We start from the raw sequence: 26,288 nt of genomic DNA on the forward strand, positions 1-26,288 counted from the left end.
CGTGCAAGACACTCAAAGGGAAATAGAGACAGACAAAGGGAAAAGAAGAGAGGGAAAGATGGACAGAGAATGGGGGAGACTTGATATCACCCAGGGAGAGCAAACTATGATGTTAGCCTTTACACGCAATGCTGATTTGATGGTGGATAGTGGACACAGAGACATAGAGAGATGAAGCTAGAGAGACAAAGGTGTGTTGACCCTTACCAGCGATGCTGATTTGATGGTAGAAAAGTTGTTGTGACGGTAGTTGTGTGCCTGGCTCTTGTCTGAGGAGGCTGGTCTCAGCTCTGGCCTGTGGTCACGTTTCACACCATCATCCCAGTTATACCCGTGGTCCTGACGAAAGAGAAGATACACTTTTGAGTTTCATGGCCTGTTACTACAATGGTATAACTTTCACTGTGTACAGAATCAGATGAGAGAATGGAAAAATCCAGGGGAACTTTTGGATGGTAGTGAACAGGTTTTGGATTAAACTCAACCCGAAGTGTGATGGTTGGAGTATAAACCTGGAGCTTTTGTAATATTTTTTGCCATAATGCCAATACTGCACTTCACTACAGTACATTGTTCATGACCAGTTACATAAGAAAAGGAACTATAATCTATAGACAGACAGTAGTCTGTCACCTCCTCATGTTCTGCTACACCCACGGTTGTCTTGTGACACATCGTCAACCTAGACACCAAGTGACATTTTTAATAACAGTCTGTCATTGCAGGCAGATTAATGGACAAAGACAAGGAACAAGACGTGGCTAAAGATGAGGAATGACAGGCATCTCATAATCTGCTGCTGTTTGAAGCGTGTGTGTGTGTGTGTGTGTGTGTGTGTGTGTGTGTGTGTGTGTGTGTGTTGTGCTACGATGCCCGAGACAAAGAGTATTCAGAGTGAATGTCAGGCATTCAGCAGTGTGTCAACCTCAGCCTGCATGGAGACGCCAGCGGAGAGGAGAAGAGAGGGCATCTTTGTTCTGAGGGTGTGATTCACAGCACTGATGAACTCTGGCTCTGTGTATCTCCATGTGTGTGTGTGTGTGTCTATCAAGAGCATATTTATAGGAATCAAGCAAAGCAGGATTTTGGAGCGGGAGAAAAATGTGTCTGGTTTCCATGGTGTCAGTGTTTAACAGCGTTAGGTTTGTTTGTGAACAGTATGATCATATGATTACCTCAGAGGTTGGTTGTGTGTGTTTGTGTGTTTCTTTGGACGTGGGTGGGAGTGAATAGTGTGGAAGCTCACTCGTTAGTGTGAGTCTTTATGTTTGTGTGTTGATGCACCCCTGAGAGCTGTCAATCTTGAGGACGTGGGTTGAAGTTTGGTGTAGGTGGCTGCTGGCTGAGGGTCCTAGATGAGCAGTACCTTATTGGCATGCGTGTTCCTGTTTGTTTGTGCTATCCTTGAGGACGTGAGTAGGTTTGGAGTGGGTGACAACCTGGCGGTTCACTGATAGTGATAGATGAGTCTTACCTTCTTCCTGTGTACACACTTGTGTGTATGCTAGCTTGTGTGTGTGTTTCTCTCCCTCTGTCAGTGTTACCTTCTTGGTGTGTGCGGAGGACTCGAGGGTGCTGTCGTAGTCATGGTGCATCATGGTCATGTCGGAGCAGCTCTCGTCTAGGACCTCCTGCATGCTGTTGATGCTGCTGCTCTGGCTACCTGTACTGACCGAGGTGCTGGGGATGGAGTGATTACTGCCCAGGCTGTTCATCTTACAGCTGGCCTGCTCAGATTCCTGGAGGGAGACAGAAGCAGGAGATAGGGATCCGTATTCAGTAAGGGAATTGTGGGAAACACACAAACACTTTTGTGCCACACGCTCCTATTTGTGTGACACACTCAAGCATAATGTCCCGGTTAGGCCAGACACACAGACAGACATGACTGTAGGACATGACTGTAGGACATGACTGTCTGTCTGTCTGTCTGTCTGTCTGTCTGTCTGTCTGTCTGTCTGTCTGTCTGTCTGCGTGAAATGGCCTCGTTTGAGACAAATGGGTATTAATGGTCAAAAAATTATAATGATGAAAAAAAAAAAAAATGTAATCCCCTTTTTCTCCCCAATTTCGTGGTATCCAATTGTTAGTAGTTACTTTCTTGTCTCATCGCTACAACTCCCGTACGGGCTCGGGAGAGACGAAGGTCGAGAGCCATGCGTACTCAGAAACACAACCCAACCAAGCCTCACTGCTTCTTAACACAGTGCGCATCCAACCCGGAAGCCAGCCGCACCAATGTGTCGGAGGAAACACCGTACACCTAGCAACCTGGTCAGCGCGCACTGCGCCCGGCCCGCCACAGGAGTCGCTAGTGCGCGATGAGACAAGGATATCCCTACCGGCCAAACCCTCCCTAACCCGGACGACGCTAGGCCAATTGTGCGTGGCCCCATGGACCTCCCGGTCACGGCCGGCTGCGACAGAGCCTGGGCTCGAACCCAGAGTCTCTGGTGGCAAAATAGCCTTAGACCACTTAATGGTCAATTTGACATGACTTTGAATGTGTGAGTGCTACGTTACCCTTGGGCCTGGTTCAAGACCTGTAAACAGAAGAATAGGTATCTTCTCCATGTCAACCTTTGCTGACCTCTGAGACACCTATTCCTCCTCTGTGACAGTTATCCTTTTTGTGCCAAACAGGAATAGGAGTTCAGTTGAGGTTTAAGCCTTTCTTGACTCAAGAATCAAAATCTATCCTCACACATACAAATACATACTACCCATTTTATCTTTGGTGAACATGGTTTGTTTAAGTGGTGTTAAACCCACCTCCTCCTCCTCCTCCTGGCTCTCCCCCATGGGTCCGTTGTGTTTCTCCTGGTAAAGGATCTTCTTCATCTTGCGGTACTGCAGGTTGTCGAGCTCCCGCACCGCATCCTTGGTCCTCTGGATGAGCTCCGTGAGGACCCGTGGGGGACGCTCCCGACGGACGAAGTCATGCTGGGTAGAGGAGAGAGGGCAGAGGGCTTACAGGTTAGGATTCATGAGGACCCGCGGGAGGTGATTCTGATACACAAAGTCATGCTGCAGGGGGACAGGAGCAAAAGAGGTCAGAAGTTATACACAGTGTCGGTCTGTTTGACTGTCTGCCTGATTATAAAGTATGTAAATATGTGAGATATGTACCAAAAAATGGTCTAAGGGTGTTGACAGGGTAGTCAGGGTAAGTGTAGAAACAGGTCCACAAAATGAGGGAAGACCTCTTTTAAATGTTTAATCTGATATAACACAGCCCTATAAATCCATGGTATTATAAACATATTTTCTATATCAATAATATATCAATACTCCATGTGATTATTATTTCAGAGAATTATTTCTCTCTCTCGCTCTTTTCCCATTGGTCACTAGAGGGCGCCTGTGGGTTATTCAACCTAGATAGAGTTTCTTGTGCTGGTTTACCAGAAAAATAAAATACAAAAATGTGTATATATAAAATACTCCATCCGATAGTGTTCATATGGGACTGACCGGTAGCGCACGCACACGCGCTCACATACACACACATTTTTTTTGTTGCTAAATGCCTGCTTAGTGGAAATGCAATGCATGCAACCACTTGGGGGCTGAAACGGCCATGTATGTCTCTCCCTACACACCTTCCTTCTATCTGACAGATGCTGGCTGGCTGGAGTAATGTAATGGACTCTCTGATTCAGAAGGATGACATCATAGTCTGGAAATAGAGAGGAAACATTTTCCCGTTTTCAAACAAACAGACAGAGGGAGCGAAAGAGTGAGTGAGAAAATCAGAGCTGCCATGTATCAGGGGGCTGGGTGAGAGAGAGAGAGCGATAGAAAATAGAGAGAGAGAGAGAGCGAGAGAGAGAGAGCGAGAGGACTAATCTTCAGAGTAATCCCTTCCCGAAAAAATTAAAAAACTATCCTGGGGACCATGAACAGAGTCGGACCGACGGTTCGGATTCTTGTCTTCCTTTCCCTTCTCCCCCATTACAACATTTTCCTCCCCCATTTTTTTTTCTTCGATGCATGCACCCGACCATGCGATTCGCCAAAGATCATGGGAACAGTGTAGTAGTGTAGTTTTGGTAGGAGTAAAGGAGTATGGGAAGCGAAGTTTGACTCTATATTGAGGAAGTGGAACCTGAAGGGAAAGAGATTAGTGACCTGATTTCTCCTAAAGAGCTCAAAGAGGGGCAGAGGGCAATGAGTGTGTATGTGTTTGTATTAATCAGGGGCTTGAGGGGCGGTGATCTGGATGCCCCCTGCTCCGACTCAGATTAGGAGCAAGTTGCCTACTAGGCACTGATTTAAGGTCAGTTTAGCCTTTTCCCCACTAATAATTATGGTTAGGATTTGGGAGAGGGAAAGTTTATCCTAGATCTGCACCTAAGGGACAAGGGTTACTTCTACCCAGAGCTACAGACAAGCCCCCACCATCTCATCCCCTCTAGCCCACTAAATTCTTGGACAGCCAGGTAAGACCGACAGGCCAGTGAGAGAGTGTGACTACCAATCAAGAACATAAAACTCTTAGCAGGCCAATAGGATTACTTCTCGGCCAAACAAACAAAAAGATCAACTCTACATTACATGGTCAGACACACAAACACACACAGATTAACAGTGGATTGGCCAATCAGGATGTACAAACAAAGGCTAGCTAGCAGAATACCTTTCCACACAACTGACTGATCTTGTACTGTAACACATGGGTCTATGGGGGCAGTCAGTCTGACTTTAGCTTTCATTGTGTGTCAAGGGGATATGGTCACACACACACACACACACACTATGGATGTCTTATGAACCTCCAACACAAAGTGTACTACAGCGCAAGATAAAAAAAGGGTTCAATGCTTAACAACAAAACCCTAACCCCTGTGGGATCAGTGTGTGTGTGCGTGCGTGCGTATGTGAACAACACATCTTAACCCCTGTGGAATCTTTAATTCCTATTTTCTCTAGAGCTGTGGGAGGCAGTGAATCATCAGCTATGTCTGAAATGGCACCCTACTCCCTACATAGTGTGCTACTTTTGACCAGGTCCCATTGGGTTCTGGTCAAAAGTAGTGCATTACAGTGCCCTCCGTAATTATTGGGACAATGAGCATTTTTTATTATATTGGCTCTACACTCCAAAAGTATGGAGCATAGCTGGGGGGGGGTTGATATTTCTGAGTCTAACTTTCTCACCAGGGAATAGGGTGCCATATTGGACGCATTCATCCAGATGGTCTTTGAGAGACTGACACGGGAAGTGAGGTCACAGTCTCTGACAGAGATAACAGGAAGTGCACTCACTCGCAGCAGCTCCCCCGACGAGAGTCTGTCCTGAGGAATTTTGAGTAGGCAGTAGTCAACGAAGCTCCGGAAGGGGTCCGACCTTGTAGAAAGATAGAGGGATGGACAGGTGGAGCGATGGAGAGGTGGAGGGATGAGGGAAGGAGAGATGGAGTGGAGGTGAAGAGGTGGAAGGATTTGGAAGAAAACAGAATACAACCATGATTAGACAGGAATAAAAGGCAATAGCTGTCTCACCTTGCTATCTTAAGATGAATGCATTAACTAACTGTAAGTCGCTCTGGATAAGAGTGTATGCTAAATTAGTTTAAAAAATATATATACAGTGGGGAGAACAAGTATTTGATACACTGCCGATTTTGCAGGTTTTCCTACTTACAAAGCATGTAGAGGTCTGTAATTTTTATCATAGGTACACTTCAACTATGAGAGACGGAATCTAAAACAAAAATCCAGAAAATCACATTGTATGATTTTTAAGTAATTAATTTGCATTTTATTGCACTGACATATATTTGATACATCAGAAAAGCAGAACTTAATATTTGGTACAGAAACCTTTGTTTTGGAATTACAGAGATCATACGTTTCTGTATTCTTGACTAGGTTTGCACACACTGCAGCAGGGATTTTGGCCCACTCCTCCTTACAGATCTTCTCCAGATCCTTCAGGTTTCGGGGCTGTCGCTGGCAATAGGACTTTCAGCTCCTCCAAAGATTTTCTATTGGGTTCAGGTCTGGAGCGACTGGCTAGGCCACTCAGGACCTTGAGATGCTTTACGGAGCCACTCCTTAGTTGCCATGGCTGTGTGCTTCGTGTCGTTGTCATGCGGAAGACCCAGCCACGACCCATCTTCAATGCTCTTACTGAGGGAAGGAGGTTGTTGGCCAAGATCTCGCGGATACATGGCCCATCCATCCTCCCCTCAATACGGTGCAGCGTCCTGTCCCCTTTGCAGAAAAGCATCCCCAAAGAATGATGTTTCCACCTCCATGCTTCACGGTTGGGATGGTGTTCTTGGGGTTGTACTCATACTTCTTCTTCCTCCAAACACGGCGAGTGGAGTTAGACCAAAAAGCTCTATTTTGTCTCATCAGACCACATGACCTTCTCCCATTCCTCCTCTGGATCATCCAGATGGTCATTGGCAAACTTCAGACAGGCCTGGACATGCACTGCTTAAGCAGGGGGACCTTGCGTGCGCTGCAGGATTTTATCCATGACGGCGTAGTGTGTTACTAATGGTTTCTTTGAGACTGGTGGTCCCAGCTCTCTTCAGGTCATTGACCAGGTCTGCCGTGTAGTTCTGGGCTGATCCCTCTTCTTCCTCATGATCATTGATGCCCCACGAGGTGAAATCTGGCATGGAGCCCCAGACTGAGGGTGATTGACCGTCATCTTGAACTTCTTCCATTTTCTAATAATTGCGCCAACAGTTGTTTCCTTCTCACCAAGCTGCTTGCCTATTGTCCTGTTAGCCCATCCCAGCCTTGTGCAGGTCTACAATTTTATCCCTGATGTCCTTACACAGCTCTCTGGTCTTGCCATTGTGGAGGTTGGAATCTGTTTGATTGAGTGTGTGGACAGGTGTCTTTTATACAGGTAACGAGTTCAAACAGGTGCAGTTAATACAGGTAATGAGTGGAGAACAGGATGGCTTCTTAAAGAAAAAACTAACAGGTCTGTGAGAGCCGGAATTCTTACTGGTTGTAGGTGATCAAATACTTATGTCATGCAATAAAATGCAAATAAATTATTTAAAAATCATACAATGTGATTTTCTGGATTTTTGTTTTAGATTCCGTCTCTCACAGTTGAAGTGTACCTATGATAAAAATTACAGACCTCTACATGCTTTGTAAGTAGGAAAACCTGCAAAATCGGCAGTGTATCAAATACTTGTTCTCCCCACTGTATATACAACCCCCTACGTATTTATTTGGACAGTGAAGCTAAAACGTTAATGAGGTGACAGTATAGTTTGATGGTATTTTCATACATATCCATTTTACCTTTTAGAAATTAACACTTTATTTATCTAGTCCCACCATTTGAAGGTGTCATAAGTATTGGACAAATTCACTTATAGCCTTTTCAATTGAATCAAAAGTTTAGTATTTGGTCCCATATTCCTAGCACGCAATGATTACATCAAGCTTGTGACTATACAAACTTGTTGGAAGCATTTGGCGTCTGTTTTGGTTGTGTAGAAATGAATGGTAAATAATGTAGTGTCATTTTGGAGTCACTTTTATTGTAAATAACAATAGAATATGTTTCTGAACACTTCTACATTAATGTGGATGCTATCATGATTACGGATAATCACGATTGAATTGTGAATAATGATGAGTGAGAAAGTTAGAGGCATGAAGATTATGCCCCCAAAACATGCTAACCTTTCACCATTACCAATAAAAGAGAGGTTAGAACGTTTTGGGGGGGGGGTATGATATTTATGCCTATAAAATGTATCACTCGTCATTATTCATGATTCGTTAATGATTATACGTAATCATAGTTGGGTCCTCATTCATTTAGAAGTGTTCAGAAACATATTCTATTCTTATTTATAATAAAAGGGACTCCAAAATGACGATACATGATTTACCATTCAATTCTACTGGGCATAACATAATCCGAAACACAACTAAAACAACTGCAAATGCATCCAACAAGTTTGTGAAGTCACAAGCTTAATGTAGTCATTGTGTGCTACGAATAGGGGACCAAATACGAAACTTTGCACTACATTCAATACACTAAGTGATACAAATACACAATTTGTCCAAATACATATGATACCTTCAAATGGTGGGACCACATAAAGTGCTTTCATTTCAAAAAGGGTAAAACATTTGATCTCAAATCCAAAATGCTGGTGTATAGAGCCAAATTAAAAGTTTTAGCTTCACTGTCCAAATAAATACATAGGGGAATGTATATCCACTTTCCCACCTTTCAAGCCTTAGAGTCAGGGTAAAGCCAGGGTGCTTCTATAGCTATTCATCATGTTGGTTAAGGGCTTATAAGTAAGCATGTCACTGTAAGATCTACACCTGTTGTATTCGGCGCATGTGACAAATAACATTAGATTTGTCTGTGTTATTGAAAGTCCATCTTCAAACTCTCTGTGTGGCGATGTCATATAGTCTACATAGTTGTATACATTTTCAACTAGTCTCAGCTAATGAGAGAGAGGTTCATGCCAGAGGCCTATTTGGAGCACCTTCAACAATACACTGACTACTGTGTGTGTGTGTGTTCGTGTGTGTAAGAAATAGAAAACTAAATCATATTGCATCTCTATGGGAGGACCATAACCTTGCTTCACACACTCTCTTCAGTACAAGACTAAGGCTTGCTTTTAATGCTAATTTGTCAAAATATGCTAAATCTTTGCATACTGAAAAGACAATCAAATATTTATTTTATTGGAGTGTGCTACTTGTGAATCTGTTTGCTTTGGGTTTCGTAATCACACAAATCGATTTTCTCAGTAAGGAACATGGACTATGAAAATAAACACAACACTTACACCTTCATGCAAATGCTGCAACTTGTTTGAGCTGTATTATACATTCTCTACTTGTTGATAGGAATGTACTTCTAGAGCCATATAAGTCTAGTTGCCTTGCCTAGTTAAATAAAAGGTTAAATAAAAATGAAAAGTCCTATATCCACCCTTATCTGGGTCAAATAGAGTACAACATTTCCCCCACACACACACACACGCCAACCTTTATGGTGCGAAACTATACTGTGCCAATAAAAGTACACTGGCTATAGTATCATGACATTGTAAATGTTGACAGAATCTTCCTCTTATGGCAGTCATCACACCATAAACTCAAAGAGCATCAACAGCACAAGAAAGAGGGGGGCTAGTGTGATTGCCGCCTGTCTTTCTGTCTCTCTCTGCCTCGCTCCCTCCAAACCTGCATTTGTCTATCTGTCTGTCTCCATCCAGGGAGACAGGTCTCTCTCTGCCTACCTCCATCTATCGGTCTCACCCTCCCACTCTCATTCCTCCCTCTCTCCCTACCTTCATCCCTCCCTCCCGCAGAGTGTGGTTTGGTGTATGGTACAGTACAGTAGTAGCCTGTGAGTTTAGCCTGAGGCTTGGTTCTTTAAATAGGAAAGGCCTTAGCTCGGCCCCTCAGGTAATTACATAAGAGACAGACTGGGACTTCCAGGGCTTTGAGAGGGTGTGTGTTTGTGTGTGTGTGGTCACACAGCTCAGCAGAGGGATGGTGAGGACTTACCACTCGTTGGACTGCAGCGTGGGAGAGTCGTTCTGGGCYATGTGATATAAGGCACTCATAGCGTTCATGTTGAACAGGGGAGGCTTGCGCTCCGCTATGAAGAGGAAGAGAGGTCGAGAAAAGGAGAAAGAGAGGAAGAGAGAAAGGGAGGGGGTTATCATATCTGGTTGAACAGGAGGAAGATAAGAGATACTTTTGACCTTGACAATGTTATTCTATCTGTGTGTGTGTGTGTGTGTGTGTGTGTGTGTGTGTGTGTGTGTGTATGTATGTATGTATGTATATGTGTGTGTGTACATGTAGTACACAAGGGGCCATGGTAATCACATGACAAGCACATGATTGAGCAACATTGTGAATCAACTGTCATGGGTCAGTCTGTCAGGCGTGTGTCACTGCTCTCTCTAGATGGGGAAGTCCAAGATGGACTAGCTATGTCTGTTTGTTTCTTTGACATTCCGAGGAAGGCCATAAAAAGTAAATTTTCTTAACAAGTAACGATGCCTCCTGAGATGTGGACTAGTTGCAGGACAATGTTCATACCCCTTGACGTATTTCACATTTTGTTGTGTTACAGCCTGAATTCAAAATGGATTAAATAGATGTATTTTCTCACCCATCTACACACAATATCCCATAATGACAAAGTGAAAACATGTTTTTAATTTATTTTGCAAATGTATTAAATTAAATACAGAAATATTTATTTACATATGTATTCACACCCGAGTCAATACATGTTAGAATCACCTTTGGCAGCGATTACAGCTGTGAGTCTTCCTGGGTTAGTCTCTAAGAGCTTTGCACACCTGGATTGCACATTATTCTTTTAAAAATTATTCAAGCTCTGTCAAGTTGGTTGTTGATCATTGTTAGAAAGCCATTTTCAAGACTTGCCATAGATTTTCATGCCGATTTAAGTCAAAACTGTAACTAGGCCACTCGGGAACATTCAATGTCCTCTTGTTAAGCAACTCCAGTTTAGATTTGGCATTGTGTTTTACGTTATTGTCCTGATTTTGGAATATTTTTTATTCTGTACAGGCTTCCTACTTTTCACTCTGTCATTTAGGTTAGTATTGTGGAGTAACTACAATGTTGTGGATCCATCCTCAATCAACTGTTTGCCTCATGGTAAAATCCCTGAACAGTTTCCTTCCTCTCAAGCAACTGAGTTATGAAGAACGCCTGTATCTTTGTAGTGACTGGGTGTACTGACACACCATCCAAAGTGTAATTAATAACTTCACCATGCTAAAAGGGATTATCAATGTCTGCTTTTTCCCATCTACCAATAAGTGCCCTTCTTTGCGAGGCATTGATCTTTGTGGTTGAATCTGTGTTTGAAATTCACTGCTCAACTGAGGGACCTTACAGATAATTGTATGTCTGGGGTAGTCATTCAAAAATCATGTTAAACACTATTATTGCACACAGAGTCCAATACTTATGTGACTTGTTAAGCATATTTTTACTTGTGAACTTATTTAGGCTTGCCAAAACAAAGGGGTTGAACACTTTTTGACTCAAGACATTTCAGCTTTTCATGTTTTATTAATTTGTAAGCATTTCTAAAAACATAATTCTACTTTGACACAATGGGGTATTGTGTGTAGGCCAGTGCAAAATCTAAATGTAATCAATTTTAAATTCAGGCTGTAACACAACAAAATGTGGAAAAAGTCAAGGGATGTGAATACTTCCTGAAGGCACTCTACGTACCAATGCACTGACTGTAAGTTGCTCTGGATAAGAGTGTCTGCTAAATGACTGAAATGTAAATAAGTCAGTAAAAACTGAGAAAAGCCTGGTACAGTAAAAACAGATGTACACTAACCCAGTTCAATACAGGTGATTCCCAGGGACCAGATGTCCACCTTCCCCTCATACTGGCCCTCGTCCATTGCTAGGATCACTTCCGGGGCCATCCTGGGACACACACACACACGCGTGTCAGTAATTAACCACCAGTGTTAAATTTGTGGAAATTCATAATCTGTTAAGCCTGGATATCTTAAAGTCCCTTTGGTATGCAGTGATAGCCTAGCTAGAAGCTCAGGTCTGAGTAATGTGCTGCTGGAAGACTAAGGGGTGTACGTTATGTGTCGAATTAACAGCCTGACTGGATACAAGTAGCACACTGTGAGCTTTGAGTATCATGAATAGAGAGTATCAGGAGAATCGACACAGTGTTCTAGGAGTTCTCCCTATGTTTTGTTTGTTTGCTTGTTTGTCTTCAGCGTTACTATGAGGGTTTCTATGTGAATGACCATTGTTTTTTTTAACATAATAAATAGTTGTAAATTATAACGCATAGCCATCTGGTCCCAGTACTTTCCACATTCGTGTTCCAGCTGAACATGTGATTCAATTAATCAACTAATCGTCAAGGCCTCGAGTAGTTGAATCAAATGGGATATTGGTGGGCTGGAACAAAAATGTGTATTCTGGGGAGGCCCCAGGACTGGTGTGGAAAAGCCCTATTGTAGTGCGTTAGGTACTGACAAGTATGTTACAGAATTCCCACAAAGGAGATGTTTTGGACTAGGTCTCAATGAGATGAACCTGGGCAAATAACAGCTAAATACAAAAGTATACAAATACAATACAAGATATATGTTCTTTGGGTAGTGTCTTTTGGGTAGTGGACCAATGGTCATTCACATAGAAACCCTCATAGTAACGCTGGAGACAAACAAGCATCAGTGTTAAGATATTGACCAGTAAAGTCTTAGGGATGAGGTACTAATCATGTAGGAATTAGGGGTCGACCGATTAATCGGAATGGCCAATTAATTAGGGCCGATTTGAAGTTTTCATAACAATCGGAAATCGGTAATTTTGGACGCCGATTTTGCGTCCAAATGTATAATTTTTTAAATGTATTTTTACACCTTTATTTAACTATGCAAGTCAGTTTAGAACACATTCTTATTTTCAATGACGGCCTAGGATCGGTGGGTTAACTGCCTTGTTCAGGGGCAGAACGACAGATTTCTACCTTGTCAGCTCAGGGATTCAATCTTGCAACCTTACGGTTAACTAGTCCAACGCTCTAACCACCTGCCTCACGAGGAGCCCGCCTGTTACGCGAATGCAGTAAGAAGCCAAGGCAAGTTGCTAGCTAGCATTAAACTTAAATTATAAAAAACAATCAATCAATCATAATCATTAGTTATAACTACACATGGTTGATGATATTACTAGTTTATCTAGCGTGTATTGAATGTCTAGCGTGCGTTGCAAATAATCGATGCAGTGCGCATTCGCGAAAAAGGACTGTCGTTGCTCCAACGTGTACCTAACCATAAACATCAATGCCTTTCTTAAAATCAATACACAGAAGTATATATTTTTAAAACTGCAAATTTAGCTAAAAGAAATCCAGGTTAGCCGGCAATATTAACCAGGTGAACTTGTGTCACTTCTCTTGCGTTCATTGCACGCAGTCAGAGTATATGCAACAGTTTGGGCCGCCTGGCTCATTGCGAACTAATTTGCCAGAATTTTACGTAATTATGACATTGCAATGTAACAGGAATATTTAGACTTATGGATGCCACCCATTAGATAAAATACGGAACGGTTCCGTATTTCACTGAAAGAATAAACGTCTTGTTTTCGAGATGATAGTTTCCGGATTCGACCATATTAATGACCTAAGGCTCTTATTTCTGTGTGTTATTGTGTTATAATTAAGTCTATGATTTGATAGAGCAGTCTGACTGAGCGATGGTAGGCACCAGCAGGCTCGTAAGCATTCATTCAAACAGCACTTTCGTGCGTTTTGCCAGCAGCTCTTCACTGTGCTTCAAGCATTGCGCTGTTTATGACTTCAAGCCTATCAACTCCCGAGATTAGGCTGGTGTAACCGATGTGAAATGGCTAGCTAGTTAGTGGGGTGCGCGCTAATAGAGTTTCAAACGTCACTCGCTCTGAGACTTGGAGTAGTTGTTCCCCTTGCTCTGTATGGGTAACGCTGCTTCGAGGGTGGCTGTTGTCGATGTGTTCCTGGTTCGAGCCCAGGTAGCGGCAAGGAGAGGGCCGGAAGCTATACTGTTACACTGGCAATACTAAAGTGCCTATAAGAACATCCAACAGTCAAAGGTATATGAAATACAAATCGTATAGAGAGAAATAGTCCTATAATTCCTATAATAACTACAACCTAAAACTTCTTACCTGGGAATATTGAAGACTCATGTTAAAAGGACCCACCAGCTTTCATATGTTCTGAGCAAGGAACTTAAACGTTAGCTTTCTTACATGGCACATATTGCACTTTTACTTTCTTCTCCAACACTTTGTTTTTGCATTACTTAAACCAAATTGAACATGTTTCATTATTTATTTGAAGCTAAATAGATTTTATTGATGTATTATATATAGTTAAAATAAGTGTTCATTCAGTATTGTTGTAATTGTCATTATTACAAATAAGTTAAAAAAWTTTTTTTTATAGAAAATATATATATATATTTTTTTAAATTGGCCGATTAATCGTTATCGGCTTTTTTTGGTCCTCCAATAAAAATCGGTATCGGTATCTGCGTTGAAAAATCATAATCGGTCGACCTCTAGTAGGAATACACTGAGTGTACAAAACATTAAGAACACCTTCCTAATATTGAGTTGCACCCCCCATGTAGACTCCAATGCTCCCCACAGTTGTGTCAAGTTGGCTGGATGTCCTTTGGGTAGTGGACCACGGGAAATTGTTGATTGTGAAAAACCCAGCAGCATTGCAGTTCTTGACACAAACCGGTGTGCCTGGCACCTACTACCATACCCCGTTCAAAAGGCACTTCAATATTTTCTCTTGCCCATTCACCCTCTGGCAATACACAATCCATGTCACGATTTTCTCAAAGCTTAAAAGTCCTTCTTTAACCTGTTTCCTCCCCTTCATCTACTGAAGTGGATTTAACAAGTAACATCAATAAGGGATCATAGTTTTCACCTGGATTCACCTGGTCAGTCTATATCATGGAAAGAGTAGGTGTTCTTAATGTTTTGTACACTCCATGTACATTGTGCCTTTGTTAAGATATTGACCAATAAGATGTCCCTACGAAAGAGTTGTCAGGAGAGGCTAGAGGCAAAGCTATGTTATATACTACTAGGCTAGCTATATATTATGTTAGTGTGGTGATACTGAGCCGTAAGGTGTTTGTGTCTGTGTTAAGGTACTGACAGGTAAAGTGTAGTGTTGAGGTATTGTTAAAGGTAGACTCAGTGAAATTATGTTGCCACGAGCAGCACCGGACATATTACGATGAGCAAGATGCAAGACTTCGCTCCCACAATCACACACAGGATCTGCGCATGTACACGGGCTCGCTTCACACTTTTACAACATGGTAGCCACAGGACCAAAACAGCAGAGAAGTTGAGCCTCGCGCTTCAGCGCTCTTAGTTGTTGCGGAAATTGACCCACAACGCTGTTTACTTTATGCATCTACGTCATATCGCTACCTTCAAAATGGTAGGTACTGACCAGTAAGGTGTTCCTACGAAGGAGTTGGCAGGAGAGGCGATGGAGGCAGAGCCGAAGTCTGCCAGTTTGACCAGGCCTGGCTCAGTTAGCAGGATATTTCCAGCTTTCACATCTCTGGAGAGAGAAAAAGATAAGCGATGACATGTAAAACAGGGTTAGAATAGGGTGGTGGGATATGGTTCAGAGTGATATGGGCTACTTTAGGTGTATTAGCTACCTCTTGGGAGTGATACGTTTGAAGTGCACTGGCGTCTGTCTTTTTCATGCATATGCCTGCATATCCACTAGCCTCTAATGTGGTGTGCATATGACAATGTGACTTTATAGTGATGCGTTTAAAAGCAGGAAGAAAGGGAAATATTGTCTCACTGTCAGGTTGAAATGCAAATAGCTCAAGCTAAATAAAGGCATTTCCTTGAGCTCAGCTAAACAGTGAGCGGAGCACACATTTATTTAGGCCTGTACTTTGGGCGGCATACAATCTCACAATTAATTGATGTGGTGAATAAATATACTTATTTCTTTCCTTTCGGTTTCATAACTTTTAACATGGTAAAACAGTAATATTTGTCTTTATGGGCCATGGTGGTAAAATGATAAAAGTTTCACATAACATTCGCCGTAAGTGATGTTCAAGAAAAGGGCCTGTTGGAATGCACATTGAAATACAGATTAGGGTTGGCAGATGACTCGAAGAATGTTATCTCTGACGAGTTTATTATTACTTTACAATGAGAACAGAGGCACCACATATCTCGTCTCAGCAACAGCTCAAACGTGTTTAATTTAATTAATATTTTTGTATTTTTTTTCACCTTTATTTAACCAGGTAGGCCAGTTGAGAACAAGTTCTCATTTACAACTGCGACCTGGCCAAGATAAAGCAAAGCAGTGCAACAAAAACACAGAGTTACACATGGGATAAACAAACGTACGGTCAAAAACACAATAGAAYAATATATGTACAGTGTGTGCAAATGTAGTAAGGTTAGGGAGGTAAGGCAATAAATAGGCCATAGTGGCAAAATAATTACAATTTAGCATTAACACTGGAGTGATGGATGTGCAGATGATGATGTGCAAGTAGAGATACTGGGGTGCAAAAGAGCAAAGAAAATAATAATATGGGAATGAGGTAGTTGGGTGTGCTATTTACAGATGGGCTGTGTACAGGTACAGTGATCGGTGAGCTGCTCTGACAGCTGATGCTTAAAGTTAGTGAGGGAGYTAWYAGTCTCCAGCTTCAGTGATTTTTGCAATTCATTCCAGTCATTGGCAGCAGAGAACTGGAAGGAAAGGTGGCCAAAMATGTGTTGGCTTTGGGGATGACCAGTGAAATATACCTGCTGGAGCGCGTGCTATGGGTGGGTGTTGCTATGGAGACCAGTGAGCTGAGATAAGGTGGGGCTTTACCTAGCAAAGACTTATAGATGACCTGGAGCCAGTGGGTTTGGCGACGAATATGTAGCAAGGGCCAGCCAACGAGAGKATACAAGTCGCAGTGGTGGGTAGTATATGGTGCTTCGGTGACAAAACGGATGGCACTGTGATAGATTACATCCAATTTGCTGAGTGTTGGAGGCAATTTTGCAATGACATCGCCGAAGTCAAGGATCAGTAGGATAGTCCGTTTTACAAGGGTATGTTTGGCAGCATGAGTGAAGGAGGCTTTGTTGCGAAATAGGAAGCCGATTCTAGATTTAATTTTGGATTGGAGATGCTTAATGTGAGTCTGGAAGGAGAGTTTACAGTTTAACCAGACACCTAGGTATTTGTAGTTGTCCACATATTCTAAGTCAGAACCATCCAGAGTAGGGATGCTAGGCGGGCAGGAGGGTGCGGGCAGTGATCGGTTGAAGAGCATGCATTTAGTATTAATAGCATTTAAGAGCAGTTGGAGGCCACGGAAGGAGTGTTGTATGGCATTGAAGCTCGTTTAGAGGTTTGTTAACAGAGTGTCCAAGGAAGGGTCAGATGTATACAGAATGGTGTCGTCTGCGTAGAGGTGGATCAGAGAATCACCAGCAGCAAGAGTGATATCATTGATATATACAGAGAAAGGAGTAGGCCCGAGAATTGAACCCTGTGGCACCCCCATAGAGACTGCCAGAGGTCTGGACAACATGCCCTCCGATTTGACACACTGAGCTCTATCTGAGAAGTATTTGGTGAACCAGGCGAGTCAGTCATTTGAGAAACCAAGGCTATTGAGTCTGCCGATAAGAACGCGGTGATTGACAGAGTCGAAAGCCTTGGCCAGGTCGATGAAGACGGCTGCACAGTACTGTCTTTTATCTGTGACGGTTATGATATCATTTAGGACCTTGAGCGTGGCTGAGGTGCACCCATGACCAGCTCTGAAACCAGATTGCATAGTGGAGAAGGTACGGTGGGATTCGAAATGGTCGGTGATCTGTTTATTAACTTGGCTTTAAGACTTTAGAAAGGCACGGCAGGATGGATATAGGTCTGTAACAGTTTGGGTCTCGAGTGTCCGCGGCAGCTTTCTAATCTTTAGGGATCGCAGGCGATACGAAAGGGAGGTTGAACAGGCTAGTAATAGGGGTTGCAACAATTTCGGCTGATAATTTTAGAAAGAGAGGGTCCAGATTGTCTAGCCCAGCTGATTTGTAGGGATCCAGATTTTGCAACTCTTTCAGAACATAAGCTATCTGGATTTGGGCGAAGGAGAAGCGAGGAGGGGGGGGCTTGGGCTTATTTAATGTTGTTGACAAACATTTAACGAGGGGGAAGATGGAAGACAGGTAGACCGACAGCTCACCTGTGAATCATATTATGGGAATGGAGGTAAGCCAGTCCTAGCAAGGCACCGTGGGTTATGGCAGCAATTTCAACCTCTTGGAGCGGTTTCTTATGAACTGGAAGAGAGGGTACAAAGAAGAGAAACATACATTAAGGGGGAAAACCGTCAGTGCTATCTAGAGAKACAAGCTATCTGCCCTTCCTGATATGACACACAACAACAAACCCCAGAAGCATCTGTTAAATGTGTAAAGTCTAACAGGGTTGGGATAAAAGGGTTATAAAACACATTCCCGGTGGGTGGATTGCTGCTCTGATAGCCTGGTCCCAGATCTGTTTGTGCGGTCTTACCAACTTGATGACAATATGAGTTGGCAAGACAGCACAAACAAATCTGYGACCAGGCTAGCAGAGCGACGCCTTGCCTTAGAGTCAAAGGAAGCAGAACTACAGTGGAGGAATTTCAGAAGCGCTTCACAKACACAAAAATAGGTCAAAACCAGCCAACTGTCATGGCTGTTAAAAACAGTTTCCATGACAGCCAGGACACAAACAGAAGTGCTAAATATATCACGTAGGCCAAGGTGCGGAATGTTTGGAGACCCTGAACAGGAACATTCACAGTGGAATATTACACACCCTGTTTAGAGTGAAAAGGTTCCTTGCTAACCATGAATGTTGCATTACTAATGGGTTTATAAAGCACATGCTCAGAAAGAACCCAGATATTTTCATTGCGATTTTGTAACTTCTCTTTGAATGAACTGTGTGTGTTTAGGTGAATAAGTGTGTGTGTGTGTGTGTGTGTGTGTTTGTGTGAACGCTGGATGTGTGTGTACTACTCACCCTCTAGTAAATCTGATGCGGAGCCTAGGCAGTACTCCATCACCAGCTGGAAGTGACAGAAAGGTCATAGGTCAGAGACAAGTGGACACCCAAAAACACACCCAAGATTGAGAGTTGCCTCCTTAAACAAATGACCAACAACCCCAAATATCTATTACATAATGACACAGACAAAAACAAGGCCTCATTTATTARRATRWWWMKYGWGGTGYWYAAAAAAAAAAAGAATAAGTGCTGTCAAGTGCAAAGAGATTATCCTAACGATGTTTACCTTGGAAGTGGTTGGTGCATATTTTAAAAGGTCATGACATAAACCATGTTGTAAAAGGGAGGTTTTAGAGAAGGAGACAAATGGTGAAAGACAGAGAATCAGAGAAACTATGCAAGAGAGAGATGGAGAGAGAGACAAAAATGGGAAAGATAGAAAATGGTGAGACCGAGAGAGAAAGAGAATGAGCGAGATTATGAGAAAGAGAGTCAGAGATGAAAAGAAAGAAAGAGAGTTGAAAGAAAGATAGAAGCAGCCTGATGAAGAGGGGGGAAAAAAATTGGTTTCCCTGGCAGCTCTGCCACACTCCACTGACCCAGGCAGTGTTATCCTTCAAGTAGCAGCCTTTGTACTCAATGGTGTTTGGATGGCGCAGCTGTTCCAAAAACTTGACCTCCTTAATGATGTCCTGCCATTTCTGAGGAGAGAAGGAGGGAGAGAGAGGGTGTGTAAGAGTCAACAACATCAACACATCTGCAAAGAGCCCTATTCACAGCATGTTGGCCCTGYCATATTGGCCAGGGCAGTGGGTTTATGGATAGGTCAGTTCCATTTACACAAGAGAGGAGTTTGAACCCAACCCTTGACCCCAACCCAAGGCCTTGTGGATCGCAGGGAAAGTTGAACCTCTGTTTAAAGCCCTTAGGCGTGACCATACTGTGGCCAGAGTGGGAAGAGTGTGTAATTTCAAAGTGTTTGTGTTAGTTGTTCTCGTCTCATTTGACCTCTGCTACAAGGCCTAAGTTGTGACCATTCCAGTGGCCAGGTTGTGATTTCAAAGATACCGAGTTGTGACCATCATAGTGGCCAGAGGAAGGGACTGTCCATGGAATGTTGAACCTCCGTTTCAAGTCCTGAGGTGTGACCGTCCCATTGGCCATAGCGGGAAGAGTTTGAGAGGGAGTTCAAAACATTTGTATTAGTTGTCCTCTCAACTTATTTAACCTCTGTTTCAATGCCTGAGGTATGACTGAAAGCAGACAGAGTGATAAATTAGTTCAACTTGTGTTTAAAGTGAGTAAAAGGCGGCAGTCCTCTCACCTCGGTGGTCTGTTTTCCATTGTAGGACATCTTCTTGATGGCCACCACCTCGTTGGAGTAGGAGTTTCTGGCCTGAGGGAGAGTAGAGGAGGGGAGTGAGAGTAGGGAAGAGAGAGGAGAGGAGGGGAGTGAGTGAGAGGAGGGAAAAGAAATGGAGAGCGAGAGAGCGAGAGCGAAAGGTGAATGTGAGAACAGGCATTTCTCGTAGAAACACACAGCTGTAGTCTGGATACAGGATATAGGCCTATATTTGACAGCTGGCTAGAATCCAGTTGGTAGCCAAAAACTGGTAAAAGTGGGTCATATGACTGAGATATAGCCACTCTATATATGGCTCTGGGTCAAATGAGGGTAAATGGGAAACAAGAATCAACTGTCTCTTCAAAAGATGGCAATACTAAACATATGTGACAGAATTTGATCACCACAGGAAACTCCCTGTAGTTACAAATATGAGCATAGACGAKAACAAGCATAGAGGATACAAGCAACTCAACAGAGAAGCTAGCTAGCTAGCTAGGTACTTAACCACACAGTAATTAGCACATTGCGTGTGTTAAAACCCCTAAGGCTTTTAGAACACATGGATGGCTTCCTCATACAAACGTTGATGGTTCCTCATTCCATTTCAGTAATTTCCCCCCATACACATGCCTTTGGTCAGAAGGAATGTGAATGCATAGTAGAGCTATGAGCTAGCCACAGCAGCTAGCAAACACTTGCAGTTAGCTATCCTAGTAGCTCACAGCGGGTAAAGAAGAAGTGTATCAATGACCAAAAAGGCACCAGGATTTCATAATAGCCAGCCAAATKAGCCAGACAAGACTGATGGCCTCATCATGTGGCATGCTGACATACAGTACCWTAGCCATATYAATAGAATTACTAGAATGGYCAAATCCCTTCAGACTATGGCAATTTGACTGGAACATTTTAAGGGGCTACTCTGGGATTGGTATATCCATTTTGGACTTTTAAATTATCAATACACAGCCATTGACCTCGAATCCAGATTGCCACTTTAAAACCATTTCCCATTCTAATAAGTATATTTCTATGAATGTAGCCTTGTCCGGTAGATGACTGGACTTAGGGGAGCACTAATGCCAGTCAACCAGGCCAGSTAAAATCTCCTGCCTGCCCTACTATCTATCCATCCATCGCCAGCTGGCCTCGCCACTTAACGCGCAGAACAGCTGTCTTAGGAGGAAAGGCTTCAGTTTATCCCTTTCCCCACAGCCTTGCATATGGAGAGGCTGGGGGATGGATGAGGGGAGGGAGGAGGAAAGGGATGTTGGACGTGGAAAGAAAGGGGTGGGGGAAAAGGATGATGGAGGGAGGTTTGAAAGGAAGAGGACGGAGGGAGGGGAGGAGGAAAAGGAGGAGAGTGCTGGAGGGAGGGATGAGAGGGGTGAAGGGAGGGGAGGAGGAGGAAGGGATTGGTGCTAGCAGATTCATCCTCCCCTCTCTCCCGCTCGGCATTGATTTAGATTTAAAGGCCTTCTGTCATTAGTGACGACCAGATTAAGAAATGCAGCAGAGAGACAGAATTTAACAGAAATGGCAGCAGAGTTATTATTAGACAACCTTGAGAGAGCGAGTGATCTTGTCCCTGGACTCTGACATCTATAGCCACAGACAGCTAGACTGGGTGTCTAACATGATCCTGACAGTGAATAGTATGGATTGCACTCACCCAATGCATATAACACACACTGACCAGGGCCAGTCCTGGACTAAATAGCACTTTCAATTGACATTCGTCATGAAAGCATCTCCATTGGTTGAGAAATTGAAATTAAATAGGCCCTGTTCAATGGTTGGCCAATAACTTCAAATACTTTCTAAGTACTAAATGTATTGTGAAAAATCTCCAGGGTAATGCCTAGTTAAAATGACTTGCCTYGCTAAATGAAGGTTACATTTAAAAAATAAAATGTTTTAATTCAAATTAAAGACATTTTAAATTCTGAGTTCGACATATCTCAATTTAGTATCCAACCCTGAGGTACTACTCACAAAGTAGACGGCCCCAAAGCTGCCATGGCCGATCTCGTGCAGGTCACAGAAGACTTCCTCTGGGTCATCTTTGAAGAAGAGGTCGGCCAGCTCGGGGTCCTTCAGCGCTCCCTTCCGCGTGGACGAGGGCATGGTGGGGTGGGCGGGGCTAGACGGTACCGTGGTTACCGCGGTGTTCCACCTCACTGCAGCTGCTGCTCCTCATCCACGCGCCGGGCATTTACCATACCCACCTGGATGAGAGGAAACATACAGAGAGAACGAGAGAGAAAATTACTAGAATCGGCAATGTTTGTGACTGTAATGTTTACTGTAAATGTTTTGTTTATTTCACTTTTGTTTATTATCTATTTCACTTGCTTTGGCAATGTACACATGTTTCCCATGCCAAAAAGTAGAGAGAGAGATGGTAATAAGTTAGGACGTAACAGTGCAGACAGACAGCATTTATGATCACTACCTGGATGGAAGACACACACACAAACATTTTTAAATACTTTATGAATCCACAAATCATAATTCATACAATAAGCATTCAAACATTTCAGGACAGGGATATCTGGAKACCTAAGGAAACAGATAGCACCTTCTCCACACAGCAATGCTGCCTATAACTGCTGACACGGAGTAGTAACTTGCTAGCTGCTTCGTCTTATGCAGGCCTGCTATCTGAAGGCCAAGTACTATCAGCCTGTGAACATGGCCGGGACAGCGAGCTTGCACTGATAGCCGAGGCGTGACACGAGGGGCTGGTATTTAAGCAGCTTGTCAGGAAAGGCACGATCCATGTAGCAGACACACACACACAGACACATTTATGATGGAGTTACTGGACGCCTACACACAACATAGAGATTACATTTACAATCAGGCCCTACAGACCAACACAAACATGCACATACACACAGTCTGATCAAGAGACTGAATCGGTACAACCTTGTCTGCTCCCATATCCTACTCATCCCCATATAACCTGATTCTTTCCAGGAATTACAAGCTGAATGTGTGTGTATGTCACATGAACAGTTGGCAGGGTAGAGGGGACAGAAGATGGTAAGGCATGGACTGCTCACTGTCTGCTCCTGTTGCTCATCCAAGCAGAAGATCAGACACACAGTTGGGGGAAAATACAAACATYCACACACACTCACAGACCCACACACAAACGCACACTGGACAGCTCGATCACCGTGAGTCATTGGTGCATCACTTCCACACATGCGCACACAAATGGACACACACTGACACACTCAGATGCACAGGGTAGCAGCAGCAGGTATGGCTGTTGTGAGTCACCAGACTGCAGCTAGGCCATCAAACATAGCCTGAGCTATGTTCCAGTTAGTGACACACCAATGACTGTATATATAAATGGACAATGCCATCGATTAAGTGACACCATTCCTCCCATGTGAAGACTCAATAGCGCATTGAAGCCAAATTAAGTCAGTTAAGGTGGCATCRCATGGAGACTTAACATGCGCAGTTTGAGCTAATCCAGGAAGTGACGTTGCAGGCTAGCTCACTGCTGCCCCCTCTCATTGAGTAACTAAAGTTGAAGGCCGACTGGGGTACTTCAGGCTGGTATTTCCAACTAAATTATCCTTATAACTTCTGTGTTCAATTGTAAAATAATCGGTTCAAGGACATACACCTGGAGTATTTACAGCAATTATTGGTACCATGATTGTCTTCAATTAATTGTTTTAATTTACACGAAGATTTACATTTTTCCATTCACCATAATTGGGGATCCTGTTTTCTGCTAACAATGCCTGCAGTACTGCGGTCAGCCTTCAACATCCATGGCTTCAATGAGATTAGGGGTTCTCCCCTGGGAGGGAGGGACGGACACACAGACAGAGAGAGCAGAGGGCCACATGATTACGCACAAACACAGGGTGTACACAGGCAGAGACAGGAACACACACAGATACTCAACATCATCATCATAATAATTCTCACGAGTTTAATCTTATTAAAGAGTTATATCTTCTTTCCAGACACAAAAATATATCAAAAACCTTGTTACCACTGTAGGGGGTTTACGTTAGTTTCAAGTTATATTGTTTTGTCCTTGTCGCCTCCTTTATTATTATTTTAATTTCATTTTTAAATGGGTATTAAATGGGTAATTGCAAACACCTGGTGTCCCAGGTCAAAACCAGTCCCTGATTAGAGAGGAACAATGAAAAAAATGCAGTGAAACTGTCTTRGAGGTCCAGAGTTGAGTTTGAGGGCGTTACGGTGTGAAAAACCGATAGGATATGTAGGAAGTATCCATAATAAAATCAAATTGTATTTGTCARATCCGCGGAATACAACCTTACAGTGAAACGCTTACTTACAAGCCCTTAACCAACAATGCAGTTAAGGAAGAAAAAAAATGAAATAACAAATAATTAAGGAGCAACAATAAAATAACAGTAGTGAGGCTKTATTCAGGGGGTTCCAGTACAGAGTCAATGTGCGGGGGCACCGGTTAGTCGAGGTAATTGAGGTAATATGTACATGTAGGTAGAGGTAAAGTGACTATGCACAGACAATAAACAGCGAGCAGCAGCAGTGTAAAAAGGGGGGGGGGGGGGGACWCAAWGKAAAWAGTCCCAGTTGCCATTTGATTAGCTGTTCAGCAGTCTTATGGCTTGGGGGTAGAAGCTGTAAAGAAGCCTTTTTGACCTAGACTTGGCGCTCCGGTACCGCTTGCCGTGTGGTATCAGAGAGAACAGTCTATGACTAGTGTGGCTGGAGTCCTTGGCAATGTTTTGMGCCTTCCTCTGACACCGCCTGGTATAGAGGTCCTGGATGGCAGGAAGCTTGGCCCCAGTGATGTACTGGGCCGTACGCACAARCCTCTGTAGTGCCTTGCGGTTGGAGGCCGAACAGTTGCCATTCCAGGTGGTGATGCAACCAGTCAGGATCCTCTCGATGAGGACTCAGGCCAAATCTTTTCAGTCTCCTGAGGGGGAATAGGCTTTGTGTGCTGTCGTGTGCATGTTTTGTTAATCATCTGTATAATTACTATTTTTGGGATTCACAGACTTCACCCTCCCTACACCTCTGATGAATATAACAGGAAACCTGTTCGATCACCATGCACTGCAAAATCATTCTGGCTATGGATGCGGAGAACATCAACACACCAGTGGATATACCCATTGGACTTGGGGCTCTGCTGGGGGTTTACCGCATACTTTGATTTTTTATTCTGCTTTGCCACTAAAATCATTAAACACTGACAACTAAAATATTGTGTGACTGATAGTGTTATGCATATTACTATGAATAATAATAACAACAACAACAATAATAATTAGGTGGGGGGGCTAGTTCAAAGGGGGCTAGTTCAAAAATTAACCCCAAAAGGTTATTCAAAAAGGTTCTTCGAGGACCCATTAAAAGGGTTCGTCGAAGAACTTATAGGGGTTCCCCCACAGTTTCAATTTGAAGAAGGAGTCTCCAGGAACCTTTTCTTTTTAGAATGAAGCATTACTTTGTTAAACTAAAGTTCAGTTCACACATACAACTTACATAATTACTGCTTTGCAAAACCTGTGAAAAATATGGGTTGAAACTTTTTTTTAAACATTGATTCATTCCACCACTGATATCAGAGTTAGGAATGGGTAAACTACTGGCAACTTCTCAGTTCATGGTCAGATTGTTCTGAACGAAATAGGCGCCATGTTTCTTACTGGCCTCTGCTGTTATAGACCTTACATAGAACGATAAATACACCCTTTAGCTATAGAAAAACATCATGTATTCAAACATCCTGCAATCATTCACTGGCCCTTCTGACATGCCAACAGGGAAAACACACTGAGTGTGTGTGTGTGTGTGTGTGTGTGCGCGCGTGCGGAGACCGTGTTTTTGTTTCCATGATTATAGGCTTGACAGTGAATCCAAATAAAGTATTCCAAATGTGTGTGTGTGTGTGTCACGCCCTGGCCTTAGTATTCTTTGTTTTCTTTATTATTTTGGTTAGGTCAGGGTGTGACATGGGGAATGTATGTGGTTTTTGTAGTGTCTAGGGTGGTTGTAAGGTTTAGGGGGTTTATTAGAGTAGTTGGGTTTATGTTTAGTATAGTAGTCTAGCTGTGTCTATGGTTGAGTGTAGGTATCTAGGAAAGTCTATGGTTGCCTGAATTGGGTCTCAATTAGAGACAGCTGGTTTATTGTTGTCTCTGATTGGGAGCCATATTTAAAGGCAACCATAGGCTTTAGCTGGTTGTGGGGAATTGTCTATGTTGAACGTTTGTAGCCTGTGTGTGTGTGTGTGTGTGTGTGTGTGTGTGTGTGTGTGTGTGTGTGTGTGTG

At 43.1% G+C, this 26,288-nt stretch overlaps 1 protein-coding gene across 1 annotated transcript in view; it reads right to left on the bottom strand.

The window, feature by feature from the left end:
• The window catches only part of taok3a (TAO kinase 3a), a 105,387-nt gene that overhangs the window by 15,320 nt on the left and 63,779 nt on the right, over positions 1-26,288 (bottom strand). The window contains 12 exon segments of the mRNA XM_070447140.1: positions 208-339; positions 1,545-1,739; positions 2,773-2,943; positions 5,269-5,350; positions 9,535-9,628; positions 11,372-11,463; positions 15,032-15,145; positions 17,814-17,910; positions 18,641-18,686; positions 19,225-19,326; positions 19,950-20,021; positions 21,969-22,201. Of these exon segments, the coding sequence (XP_070303241.1) occupies positions 208-339; positions 1,545-1,739; positions 2,773-2,943; positions 5,269-5,350; positions 9,535-9,628; positions 11,372-11,463; positions 15,032-15,145; positions 17,814-17,910; positions 18,641-18,686; positions 19,225-19,326; positions 19,950-20,021; positions 21,969-22,100 (1,329 nt within the window). The 5' untranslated portion in view covers positions 22,101-22,201.

The sequence above is a fragment of the Salvelinus sp. IW2-2015 genome, linkage group LG15 (assembly GCF_002910315.2).
Source record: "Salvelinus sp. IW2-2015 linkage group LG15, ASM291031v2, whole genome shotgun sequence".
Classification (NCBI taxonomy): Eukaryota; Metazoa; Chordata; class Actinopteri; order Salmoniformes; family Salmonidae; genus Salvelinus; species Salvelinus sp. IW2-2015.